Source organism: Xylocopa sonorina, chromosome 10 (assembly GCF_050948175.1).
Source record: "Xylocopa sonorina isolate GNS202 chromosome 10, iyXylSono1_principal, whole genome shotgun sequence".
Taxonomy (NCBI): domain Eukaryota; kingdom Metazoa; phylum Arthropoda; class Insecta; order Hymenoptera; family Apidae; genus Xylocopa; species Xylocopa sonorina.
Genome location: NC_135202.1, coordinates 5,152,409 through 5,165,534, shown reverse-complemented (window position 1 = coordinate 5,165,534; position 13,126 = coordinate 5,152,409). Strand labels below are relative to the sequence as shown.

At 41.5% G+C, this 13,126-nt stretch overlaps 1 protein-coding gene across 1 annotated transcript in view; it reads left to right on the top strand.

The window, feature by feature from the left end:
• The window catches only part of LOC143427943 (acid sphingomyelinase-like phosphodiesterase 3b), a 65,967-nt gene that overhangs the window by 28,255 nt on the left and 24,586 nt on the right, over window positions 1–13,126 (top strand). The window contains exons 2-4 of the mRNA XM_076902466.1: window positions 3,709–3,782; window positions 6,827–6,895; window positions 7,706–7,862. Coding sequence (XP_076758581.1) covers window positions 3,725–3,782; window positions 6,827–6,895; window positions 7,706–7,862 — 284 coding nt within the window. The 5' untranslated portion in view covers window positions 3,709–3,724. The remainder of the gene's footprint in view (window positions 1–3,708; window positions 3,783–6,826; window positions 6,896–7,705; window positions 7,863–13,126) is intronic.

Sequence of the window (13,126 nt, the reverse complement as noted above, 5' to 3'; positions counted from 1 at the left end):
ACTCGATTTGTAACACACTAAACTTTATTACATTCTAAGGTGGAACTTGTATTGAATCGCGGATTAAATCGACTGAACTGTTAGTTCAGTTACTCCATTAATGTTACAGCGTGCTCCAATCTGTAGCTGCTAAGAAAAAAGACGTTGCAAATTGAGTAGTACCATTCTCCTTGTTCGTCGACGCAAATTGGCAGAGCGATGGAATTTCGGAAGATCCTAGTCTCCCAACAGTGCCATCGTCTAGCAAATGTCAGTTAACACTTCAAATATGAATACCACGGGAACACTTCGCATCTAAATAACAAATACTCCGACCCAAACACGAGCATAGAAATTTTCCCAATTCAACAGAATTCCATGTTCATTTCCGTACGCAGAGTAGAAATTCAGAACAAATATACATCTCATAAAAAGCAACATTCATCCAATATTTACGTTAATATAATATTTAACAAATTTTCGCTTACACGATACACGCGCAAAAGCTTTCTCACAAAAATACCTTCAAGCGCCCTCAAAGCGCCATTACTCCAGCACCTTCGTGACCTCCTCTAACTCGAACGAAAATCTACGCCTCCGTAAAATTCGAATCCAATCATAGCGGCCACGTTGGGATACACAGAGTTCACGCAAAAAACGAATTACACCAGCCTGATGGGCCCAGGGGCGGGGAGGGTGAAAAAAATGAACGCGAGGGCGAGCGAACGAGCCGTGTATTAATTGCTCGCGATGCGTGCTTCGTATCGGGGCTATTGCTTAATGCACCGCGGTTACACGAGTAGAGATAGTCACGAAGCCGGTATAATGACGCTCCCAGGGGCACGATCGAATCTGGCCCGTCGTTTCTCGTTTCCGGCGCTCGACCAGCGTCGATGTGACCCCGCGATACCATCTCTGAAAGGCAGCAGCCGTCGAAAAAGCAACGGAGCCTGGACGAGTCCGCCTTGTTCAGCGCGCGCCAGGAACAACCCCCACGAATCCAATACCGTTACGTGTTTTATGCCCCGCGAAAGTTACCCTGCAGACCCAGCTGATGGCAATTAAACGTTCCGGGGGTGTACTCGATTCCGTGGTACACGCGTGCTCGTCGAGTTTACTTTCGAGTTTCCCAAAGAGAAACGCGTGTAAATACGTCGTTCGAGACAATTACGAGATCGCTGTTCCTCGACTGTCTCTGCGAGCGAGTCGAGGGGGATGAATGGAGTTTCGCGAGCAACTGTTCCGCGTCGCTGTTTGCCGCCGATTTTCGTTACGGCTCGGAGGACGTTTGCTGGGTATCGACGGATAGAATAATTAAGTTAAAGAAGTTAATTTGCTTTTGAAATACTCGACAAGTGGGAAATCGAGCGAGCGTAGTTTCATTTTGCTGGCGTTGTTTTAGGGACGATATCCTTGAATACTTTGTTCGTGGTTTTTGTTGTTGTTATGAGTTGAGCGTAAATGTGAATCGAATTTATTTAGTAGCGATTACTTGGAATCATCCATGCTCAAGGGGTTGAGATTAATGTAGAGATTCTTTCGAATATAAATTCCTTATTACTTATTGCTCTCATGAACGAGGAAGCATCGATACTTTATGTGCATCTGTTGGAAATTTTTTCCATCGAAATCATTCATTTAAATATAATTATGTAGATCAGCATCGAACTGGTATCTCGATACCAATTTTAATAGATAATTATGATTTACGATATGCTCCCAACGCAGGAAAATATATCGTAACGACGTTCGCAGAATTTTCGACGTCCAAATTAAATTTTACATATATTATCCGTGAAATTTGATTATTCTCCATGTTTTTATAAAATTACTGACGACCAATTACGTTACCATCCGTATGGTTGTTATACATTTTTTTATGACCTATATATATCAAATTATTATTAAAAATCGAGCGAGAAAAATATTGTATAGATATATAAGGGATTTTTTAAATCTTGAAATTTTATAACATCGCCATCCCTTATCAGGTCCTGTCGACATGTGCACCCAGAAATTTATGTGACACTTCGTGACCAGGAGTTAATGAGTTAATTTCATGAGTAACTTGGATCAACCTACTTAAACGAGAGATAAGCGAAAACAGGTTTTTCTTAATTGACTACAATTTCATTTTCAGCGGAACTGACACAGCGTTTATAAATGTTCTTTAAGTAGGTCACACGTTTAACCGGTGCTGATATGTAATTTGGCTCTTGCACTTTCATTTGGTTATATCACTGTACAATATTATTTTATTTTAGATTTATTAGATTTTACTCTTATTTGTCAAATTATATCTTTTATTTTAGTCTTCTCGCATTTTATATACTTTTCGAGGTTTTCATCTAATGATAAAACATTTTTGCGAGCGACTTTGTCTTAGCAAAGCTAATAATTTACCACAAAAAGGTCAAAGGTTTCTTCGATACGTCGTAACCCGTCGAATGGACACATTTAGTTAACATTTGCATTTCGAACGCGCTACATGAGTTGAAGAGCACGTGAAGGCTAGCCTGTAAAGAGTTAGATCGAGTTTATTAACTAGAAGTTATAGCGAGTCAGGGTAGGTGAACGCAGATGATCGCGGTCGATTATCTTGGTTTTAACGCTGGAATCCATGGAGGGTGAAAATTTGAAATAAAAGGGCTGCACGCGGTCACGAACGCTCGAAGGCTTCGTTACACTCGCCCTGCCGGAAACCGCCCTCGTGGAAGAATAATACTTCTACAGTTAGCATAATATTTTCTACAGTTCAAGTGTTCGTTCGAACGTTAAATATTGACGAATTATCAGCACGAAACTACTGTCCTAAGTGTTGTTGCATTCGTTAAATAATTAACGCCACTTCGCGATAATAACTTGTACCAAGAACGCTGTGGAATTGTTTCAGTGGCACGTGATATCGAGCATAATCAATCGCGATTTTTATCGCACAATTTGTATTTAATTATCACAAAATTGTGCTCCAGTTCTTAAATTAAATTAGGTACACAATAATTTTATTAATTTCATTTTCCTCTTTGCTACGCAAGTTTCAACATAAGCAGAGTTATACCAAGCACTTTTTAAGTATGGCAGTCAAACTTCTATGAAGCTACCTATAATCATATACTATTCTCTGTAACGCAAAGTGTGTTAAAATATATTTCGTGTGTGGGTATTTGAATAAAAATGAAATAGATCATATTACTTTCGAGACGAAGCTTACCAAGCTTACTGTCTTGTCAGAGGGGGTGGTCCATTATTCGTTCACCTGAAAAAGTCCGTTCACCCTCGCGATCGACACCCGTCATCCCGAGCGTTGCGTATTTATGCGCTTCAAGCATTCCGTCAGCTCTTTGTTATGCCATCAAAAGATCCACGAGCGGCGGTTATTGGTTTGTCGACGTTTTTACGAGGTCTCTCGTTGCTGCCGGAAGAGCCTTGTAAAGTGTTTTATGATGCATGTTTCCCCGCCGCGGCACTTTTGCAAGACGCATCGTTGTCGACAACCCCTTCGAAATTAAATTCCAAATTAAAATCGGGAGCTGCCGTTGCTGACGGTCTTCCCAGTCACCGAACAATCTGCCCCGATGGATTCATGAAATTTCATAAGACACCAGATCGAACCGCCAACTTTCCCCGTGAAACGATATCAATTTCGCGATTGGCAACGAGATTATTTTTACCCTCGTTTCGACCGTCAGGTCGCACGATTTCTTAATCGACTGATTTTTATGTTTGCAGATCCAAATCTGGAAAGATGATTCGCGACTATCTGGTACTTCTCTCGTGGCTGTGCGCAGTGCAAGGAAAAATAGGTAAATAATATCTGTACGCGTTATTTTTCACAAGCATCCGAATATTTGCTTAGGAAATCGAGAAACAAGTATAAAAAAAAATCTGTCATGATTGAATAGTACTTTAAAGATTGACTGGTTTCCTGGTTTCTGTTAAATTAAATAACCTTTAGGGCGCCAAGTCACGTTATAAAGAAATGGCTGCATTAACATTGATTTTCAATATTTGTTTCATTCAATTTATACATGGTTATTATATTTGAAAATTCTAGGAAATTTACTTTAGACACATATTTACTTTAGTCCGAAAAGGATTTCCAAATACGTACTTGAAAGTACGCCTTTTAGCCCTCTACACGTGAGAGACTCGTATAAAACTTCTTATTTTATATACTCAAGGGTTTTGTTTCAAACCTTATTTGACTTAAAAAATGAAGAGTAAGAAGTAAAAGCAATTTATTTTACAAAATGCAAAAACCATAGACAGAGAAATTAATAAATATTGCGTTCAATCGTTAATTGGCTTCGAACACGCTTCTTTCATTAATTGTTATCAAAGAAAGCAATTTATTTTATTCATAAAATGTAACGTACGTATAGCGACACAATAAATATGTATCAGACACATAACGTGTAAGCGCGATAATAACGTTCCGAATAATAAACCAGCGTAATAGTCGCGCGAGGCGAGCGTGCGCCTCAAAATAAATGATAAAAAGCCAGCAAGTATCCGAATACTTTTAAACAGTGTCGTATAAACTACGCAAGTGTGCGTGCGCTCGTCGTAACCTTTTACTCTGTGTGTGCACGCGCACAGATCCACCGCGTTCCACGTATAAGCATTATTTCGCGTTGCATATAACGCTCGCGACAGGGTGAATTATTAAAACGGGCGAAACTTTCGACGTCGAATGTGGGTCGATGTTCTTTGAGCGTGGCCGGGACAGAATTTATTCGACAGTCGTACATTAACGTCCCGCCGTTGTTGCGGTTAATTATGGCCGTAGTTAAGAAACTGACAGCCAGCAAAAATGTTGTAACGAAGTTATCGAGCACCAGCGAAAATTCCTTGACCCAATTCGTCGCGCGAACTTTCATTTCGCTCTAACGCCGCCGTCGAATCAACCGAATCGATGGCTCGGCGTCGATTTCGTCAAGCATTCCATTTCACCCCTTTCGCACCCCTTCGTATCGCCTCGCGCGCGCTGCCAAAAGTACGGTTCTTTGTGAAATATTTTAATTCCCCGCGTTTCTGAATACTTCACCCGGCGAAGATGAAATATTCGGCGAATTATCGAAGTCGAACCCCGCTGGATCTCGGGTTTGATAGAAAACTGAGCTCCTCCACTTGGTATCGGGGCAAATATATCGCTGCCGCGAGTAATTAGGATCGAAGTTTGTACGTGAATAATTTCTCAGATTAGAAGCTTCGATAAAGTAAAATTGGCTTGTTAGCAAAGTGTTGGCGTGTTTATATTCGCAGGAGATTCGCGAGGCAGCCACGGTGGAAAGTTTTAACTTTTTATTAAGTAATACACAATTTAGCGCGCTTCCGATACGTTCCTCCATTTTAATTCCGCAAGACCGACTGAGAGAATGAAATATTCCCTGCTTTATCCTTCATGATCGAGATTGTATTAAATTAGTGCTCGTGATCTACTTACGACTTTCAGCCAATCTAGTTTATAATGTACGCTATAATTCAGTGGTAGAGATCAATAATAATGTGGCCTGAGTTTGCATGCGGCTGACACATAATACTTCCAAGATGGGCGACTTAATTTATTTTTTTTAAATAAACTATAAATCTTAATCTTCCTCATTTGTGTTACGAATTATATATATTTACGCTGTAGTATATATCTTTTATTTTTTAGAATAATTTACAGTGTAATGTGTCTACAATTTGGACTTTTTAGAACTTGCAACGAACTCAAGCTTTTTTTATACATCTTTTAGCAACTTGCTTTAGCAAAAAGTATATTTCTTTCTTTACACAACTTTAATGAAGCTGTACTTATAAATTGCTAATAAAAAAAGTTGAATTGCGATTGGACCACGTGTTATCGACAGAACGAAATTCAAACCACATCGTTTAATTAAATTAGCCGGTCATTATACTCTTTTTCAAATGAAACGTGGAATAAAATGTGCTTCGTCCGTTAATGCGCGAAATACAACAATTTTTATTAAACGTTCCACCAATTACTAAATATTCTCAGTAAACGATTGCACATTACTTCGAATAAAGCCGCTGCGTAACAATCGATATTTTCGCCACAAAATAATTGAATATCTCCAACACACCTGACGTTCCTTTATTACACGCACTTTTTAACGAACCTGACATCGGAGAAAGTGAGAAAGCGATTTAAACCGTTACGAATTTCGTTCAGCCATTCAAGCCCTCTCTTAAAAAGCTTATAACAATATCACAGATTAAGAATCCCAATGAGAAAGAAGTCCAATACCAGAATAAAACTTGGGAACAATCGACGAGACGGCAGCAAATCGCACGAACTCGCAACAAATCTCCACCCCAACCCCTAACGGCTCACGATTACTAATTAATTAATTCCGCTCACCTTCTTTCGCCCGTTACGTTCGAAGCGTTCAAGTTTCACCGCTCTCTGCCGCATTCCTGCAGCTCGACTTTTCGTTCCGTTTGATAAATTCAATCTCACCGAGTCGCGATCGATCGTGCTGTCTAATTACTTCGCAAAGTGGCGCCGCGTCCCCCTCAGCCGACGGTGGTCCACTCCGCGCAGTTAATTTAAAACAATCCGCCTTACATTGAACGCGATTCGATTCGACGTGCTGGAGAATACGGACCCATCGTCGAGGCCAAACCCCGCTCGAGGTCGCGGGTACCTTCTCGCGTAGCAGCGTCGCGATCTCGCGTCCTCGTCGCGACGCGACGGTTGCGTCGACTCGCGGAAAATAGCTGAGAAGAAACGGTGAATGCAAATGCGACAGCAGAGATGCAAATGGGGGGCCCGAAATGTGGAGAACGACGACGACTCAGTGCTCTCCGTCTCCATCTCTCCTTCCTCGTCTGTTCGCAGGGTATTTCTGGCACATCACCGACATCCACTACGACCCGAAGTATTCGACGAACAGAAACCCAGCGATAGGTAAGCAGCTCCGTTTTATTTCGACTCTACACAGCGATCCCCTTCGTCTCGATCTCTTCTTTTTCTTTCTGTTTTCTTGCGTTTCTTTTTTTTTTTATCGTTCTCGAACAATTGGCCTGATCGGTTGTGTGCGCGGTCTCGCGGTACCGCCGCGGGAATGGAGAAGTGGGTTAAGATGAGGGAAGCAATTTCTCAAGTTTCTCAGCGGTTTCTCGAGTTCTTGTCGGATTTGGATTCCCTCGGTTCTTTCTGTACGTTATCTTTCGGAAATTTCGATGCTATTTTCTTCGCCGTGCAAGCAGAACGTAAAGTGTTCTACACTTCATCGTGGCACGAAGTTTCTCTCGTTTTAACATTCTCCCGGGGTAATATTAAATTTATCCAAACTACTAAACCACGTAGCATGAACTACTCAACAATATCGTTACATTTGCAATATAAATACTGTACAATACTCCTCGAAAGTTTGGCCAAAACACTTCGAAACAGAGCGTATTCTGTCTCGACCCTTTTCCTACGCCTATAGCTTCCTCCACCCTCGAGCGCTATTTACCGATTTTTAAACCGCCTAGCGTGACTCCGCAGCTGGCACAGAGTTTGCATGAAATAACGCCAGCTGAAATTGCGACTCATACCAACCACAGCCTGCCCTGGGTCCGTGTCACGCGGACGTTAGCGAGGCAATACGTGACCGTCCGTTGCGCTGCTCCCGTAATTCCTGTTCCACGTTCCCACGCGCTCGTTTCCTTCTATCGCACGGGCCAGTCTCGCTTCGTTTTCTGGCGTAACCCCCTCGATCGTTGGTTTCAGCGTGTTGGAACACCCGTAACGGCATGAACGGCGGCCGAAAAACGCCTGGGGAGTTCGGGGACTACGGCTGCGACTCACCCTGGGCGCTAATCGAGTCCGCGGCCAAGGCGATGACGTCCAATCGCGGCGAGGGGATCGAATTCGTCCTCTGGACAGGGTAAGTTTGTCAACTGCTATTGGGACGACGGCCACAGGTGTTCTGTTCGTGATTAGAGCTGGATCAGAGTTTCGTCGAACGCTGATGCTTATCTGTGGTACCAAAAAGGATTAATGCACTTCTCAATTTCTTTTTTTTTTTTGTGAACTCTGGATATCAGAGATCAGTCCACTTTAGTCTACTTTTTCATATATTTAAGTTTCAAAGAGCAAAGGTTTACGATGTCTATATTTCTTATTCGTTCGCTAGATTTGTTAAAAAATTGTTGATTAAACGACGAAGGCACGATCGAAATTCAATTTCTGATTCTGTGATCAATTTTTTCTTTTGTAAACTCTGGATATCAAAAATCAGTCACGAATGTCTACTTCTTCATACATTTAAGTTTCAAAGGACAAAGGTTTACGATGTCTCTACTTCTTATTCCTTCGCTAAATTTATCAAAAAATTGTTAACTAAACCACGAAGAAAATGACGCGATCGAAACTCAATTTCTGATTCTGCGATATCTATCGAAGTTATTTAAAAGTCCAACTGATACCAAATAGACAAGCACGAAAGTCTGCCCATTACGTCTTACACTACTGCGCCAGTAGAAACAGCCGTCCGTCTGGTCTTACGTGTCGCAGCGTGGCGTATCGCCCTGCGGTCTTGATTGGCCAATACGTGCGGTTTCGACTCTAGTTGTCGTGGATCGAAAACAATTCCGGTTTCCTGCTCGCGGTCGATTGATCGTTTTAGTCGACAACACTGGCCAGATAAGAATCTCACAAGCAATTACGCCTGCCGGACATTAATTGGATGGTAATCACGGAGCAGGAAGTTCGACTAACCGAATAACTCGCGGGGATTATCGGGCCGACCGCGACGGGCTGTTGAATCGAGAGAGTTAGCCTGGGTGTTCAAGGAGCGACTGACGAAAATCCTTCTGCGGCTGCTGAATTGTTTTCGCCGACGGTTTCGCGCGAAATCGATTTTCGTCGGTCAGTTTTAACGATAAACATTCGCAAGGTAGCGTATTTGCTATTGTCGAGCAGCAGTTCTCGCGTATTTATGAGTAATTTGAGGCGAGCATACAAAATAAAGTAGCTGTGTCTTAGAATACTTCGAGATCGAAGCAAATTTCTGATTAAATTTCATTTATGTCGTAGGAAAATTCGTATTTCATACTAATTGTAGCTGTAAACGTTGATTGACATACGTGTCATTTCTGTCTCAGTTAAATTGATATTTCAGATGCTTCTTTTTATTCAGTTTTTAACTATCAATTAAATGATAGTAACGATAGGAGCAACGATAAAATAGTTGATTAAAATAGCGCAGAAATTGTTCGTTTACAGTTCGAGCAAAAATGTTAACGAGAAGCTTGTAATTGCTTATTCATTAATGTATACATATATTGAAAACTGCTAACAGTGTAACGTATATTTTCGAGATAAGGTGGTGGAATAAATCATCTCTTTCGGTGGCTATGGCGAATTAAGCGCGCACCACGAACAGATTGCGTGCGGGACGCGAAAGTGAGCGTTAAGGGGTGAATAAAGATTACGTAGAGACAAAGGATGGTTTCCGCGTTGAAATTCCGGGATTAAGGGAGTGGAATTGAGGCCAAGCCTGAACTCCTAAAATTGTGTACAATAATAGCGGAAAGTATTTGAATATTTGCTTGCACCGAGCGAGAGCAATTTAATTAGAAAATTGCTGATGAAAGAAGTGGAGCTAATTTATTTTTTCGCTGTTACTATACCACCCGTGATGTAATTTAACTTCAATTGGAGACATAGTAGTGTTTTCCACTGATGATGCAATAGATCAGAGTGATAAACAGTTAATTTTATGAGCTGTCAAATAACTGACAAATCACGCGATTTACCAAGAGCGAAATTTAAGCGGAATCCTCAATTACGTGTCCCGCGAACAACAACAATTTATTCAATATTCCCAACGCGATTTCGTTTAATTTATAACGCGGTAAAAAAAAAAAAATTTCTATTAACTTCGTTTCGCGCGTTTCCAAAATTACAAAATCCAATCCATACCGCTCGCGTGACTTATTGAAAATAAACGCCCAGCGCGACTAAATAAACTTATTTCCAGAATCGAGTATTTTTTTAATAAAATCATAACGTTTCGTGCCACTGTTCGAGCGCTCGGGTGTTGAAAATATTCTGACAAATTTCCAGCTGGCCGGCTGCTTTTGTAGAAAAAAATATGGGAAATTCAACGTTTCTGGATTGGCTATAAAACTTCAGCTTGTCTTCTGCGTGAAAAATACCCGGGGATTGTTCGCGCGAATTCCTGCTGCGCAGCCATTCTGGAATTTCCTAAATGGACGCTGCATATTCCTCCGCCTCTGTACGAGTGTTGTCGATGCGCATCAGCTAATTGCCGGATAACTTCGAAAATAGCAAACAACAATTGCACGACGTGTTTACAGCGAACGGGAATAGAAATCGACGCACTGGGAGAGGAGGGGTATGATTAACGAGCATTCGATCGAATGACGAATCGGTATAGACGAATAATTGTACGAGTATCTGCCGAGCAATTAGCAAATTGGCCAATGTATCAACGAAAACTGATTGGTCTTTAACGCGCTAGCTCCGTAAACTAATCAGACAATTGGCATAATTCGCAAACTAGAGACACAAGAATGCAACCAGCTACGAAGATTCGTGTTTGAGCGGGGACAATTACGCGCTCTGTGCAAATTAAGCTGTACAAATTGATTGTTTAATGGCGTCTGATCGATCGCGCCGGCGCGATCCAGTTGCGAATGTTTAACGCACTTATGAATAAATGCTGGGGACAATTGATAATTCCCCTCTGACTCGCGCCGTCTAATGGAGATTGATCAATGCCGATGTAATTTTATTACGATGGCCGTTCGCTTTTATAATTTTCTTCGGCTCGTTATCGAAAGGAAATTAGAGGGACTGCCGTTGCGTTTCATTCTAGTTTCATACAGCTTTTCGCTGAATTTTAATACCTCGTCGCGGAACCTTTGAACGATGGAATCACTTTCCGATGGATCCCATTATCGAACGTGGAGAATTTCAATAAAATAGTTCGTCTCAATTCGTGCACGCGCTCAGTTCATTATCAGTATGATTACTGATAACATTTGAATTCTTGTCGATTACTTAATTACATCATAAACGTATCGTCGATCGCATAAAAGAATTGGAACTGATATCGTGTACACGAACGTAGCAAGTATAAAATTGATATGTAGCGGCTAGCAATAAGGTACAATAGAAGGTCTTTCGCTACGAACAACTAGCATGGTTTATGGTATGCGCAGCAATCGAGTCATTTTTTAGGAATCGTTTTAAGCTTTTAATATTTTCTGTGTATGCAAAAAATTATTTTGGAAGCCATAAATCAAGGATTTCCGAAGGGTCCTCTGCCCGTGGCCAAGCTACCTTTGGTCAACTATCAAACAGGTAACAGGCCCATCAGAAATCTCGCTGCACGACCAAATATGGTAGCGACAAAATCAGCTCCCACCAGAAACATCACCACCCTTCTCGAAGAGGGGTGGTGGCTTAACCAGTCAACTGCGTTCGACGTGTGTACACGTCGAACAAAAACTTTATTTTCTTGCGATTGGTGAGCATAATTCTTGTCAAATAAAAATGTAAAAGCCTTCCTCGTTTGGCTTTTCTCGTGAAATGTAAAATAGGAGTATTTCCCTGCGCTTGACGCGTATTCTCGTCATTGCTTGATTTGAATTACGCGCTTTGTAGACGATTTCTGAAACTAAATTCCACAGTTAACTGGTTAAGAGTCGAAAAACGGTAATGATTGGTATTTAGAGAAAACGTTGAGGAACCAATCGAAAGGCGCGAAAAATATATCGCGTCGACGAGAGACGATAGACAGAACAGCAGTCTCCTTGGAGAATCCCTCGACACAGCATCAAATAAAAGCTCTAAAAAGGACTTCTTAACTTTGCACCCTGTCACGAATATCCTGAACACGCAGAAATAAATTCCTAAACTTAGGAATCCTTCGGATACAATACTTCTATTCACAAATCTTTGCAATTAGACTAAAAGAGCAACTATACTAAAAGCAGCTCGTTTTGTACATTATCTGGCATAGTCTGACTGCAGAATAATAATTAGCCTGGTTACGGAACGATAATTAGTGCCACAGAATGCTTACGTTACATTTATGTACAGAACGCGTTAGTTTAGGAATCTTGGACAGAAATACGTGCGTAGCAACGTAAGCAATGACCATGGCACTGCTGCGTGGCAGTGGACATCCCAATGCGAGCCGATGACAGTAGATAAAGACAGTGGCGAACCACGCCACGCGTTAATGTTACCAAACGCGTCAGAGTCCCGTCGCTCGCGTTTCTACGAACCACTTTAGTCCACTAAAACCGCTTGGCAGACTCGCCGTTCCTTTATTTCCCTGTAAATGTTATATTTACGATGCTTTGCGCATCGGCAGGGTACACAGTTACGCACACCTAACGTATTCCATGCAAAACTTCGATGTCTGTGCCCTGAATTGTAATCCAGTCGCGAAAGAAACTTCGCCGCGCGGTACAATGCGACCATATTCAGCATGCATAACGTGCAAGAAAGTTTAGTCATTCTGTATGTACATGTACACGTATGTACCCGAGCCACAGTGTATCCAGCGAAGTTGATACTTTTAGCTAAGATTAGATCGTGCAAGATGTCGTTCCCATAATATATCCAACTTGCAATGGAAGATTAAGCGAGATTTCCTTTGAAAAATATGAACAGCAAGAATTCAATGTGGAAAAGAGATGATGTGTCGTATTAACCCTCTGCGCTCGACGACTTTTTCAATTGGCTGGTTCGAGTTCTTCTTTTCAAGTTAGTTGCGTTTCGTGTGATATTTTATGAAACACTTACCAAGGCATTCTAAATTATCAGAATCTTGTGGGCCATCGCTGCTGCTTCCGGATTCACTGTCTATTACACTAATTCTTCTATTTCTCACACTCGTATGTCATCACTGTTTACACTTGCCCTACCGCCAATTTCATCGTGGATTTTCTAATGGAGTTTCTGATCGATTCAAAATGAAACTCGCCTTAAAACTTTCGAACGAGTGGCGCAAAACTTCGCGATACGCGTGCTTGCTACGACCGTCGAAACTGTACTAACGCTAGACACATCGTATTCAGGACTACAGACGTAGAGGAATTTTATCTTAATCCCAATTTTACGTCACAATGTCACTTTCCAAGCGAAGACATAAACAGTCTAAGGAAACTT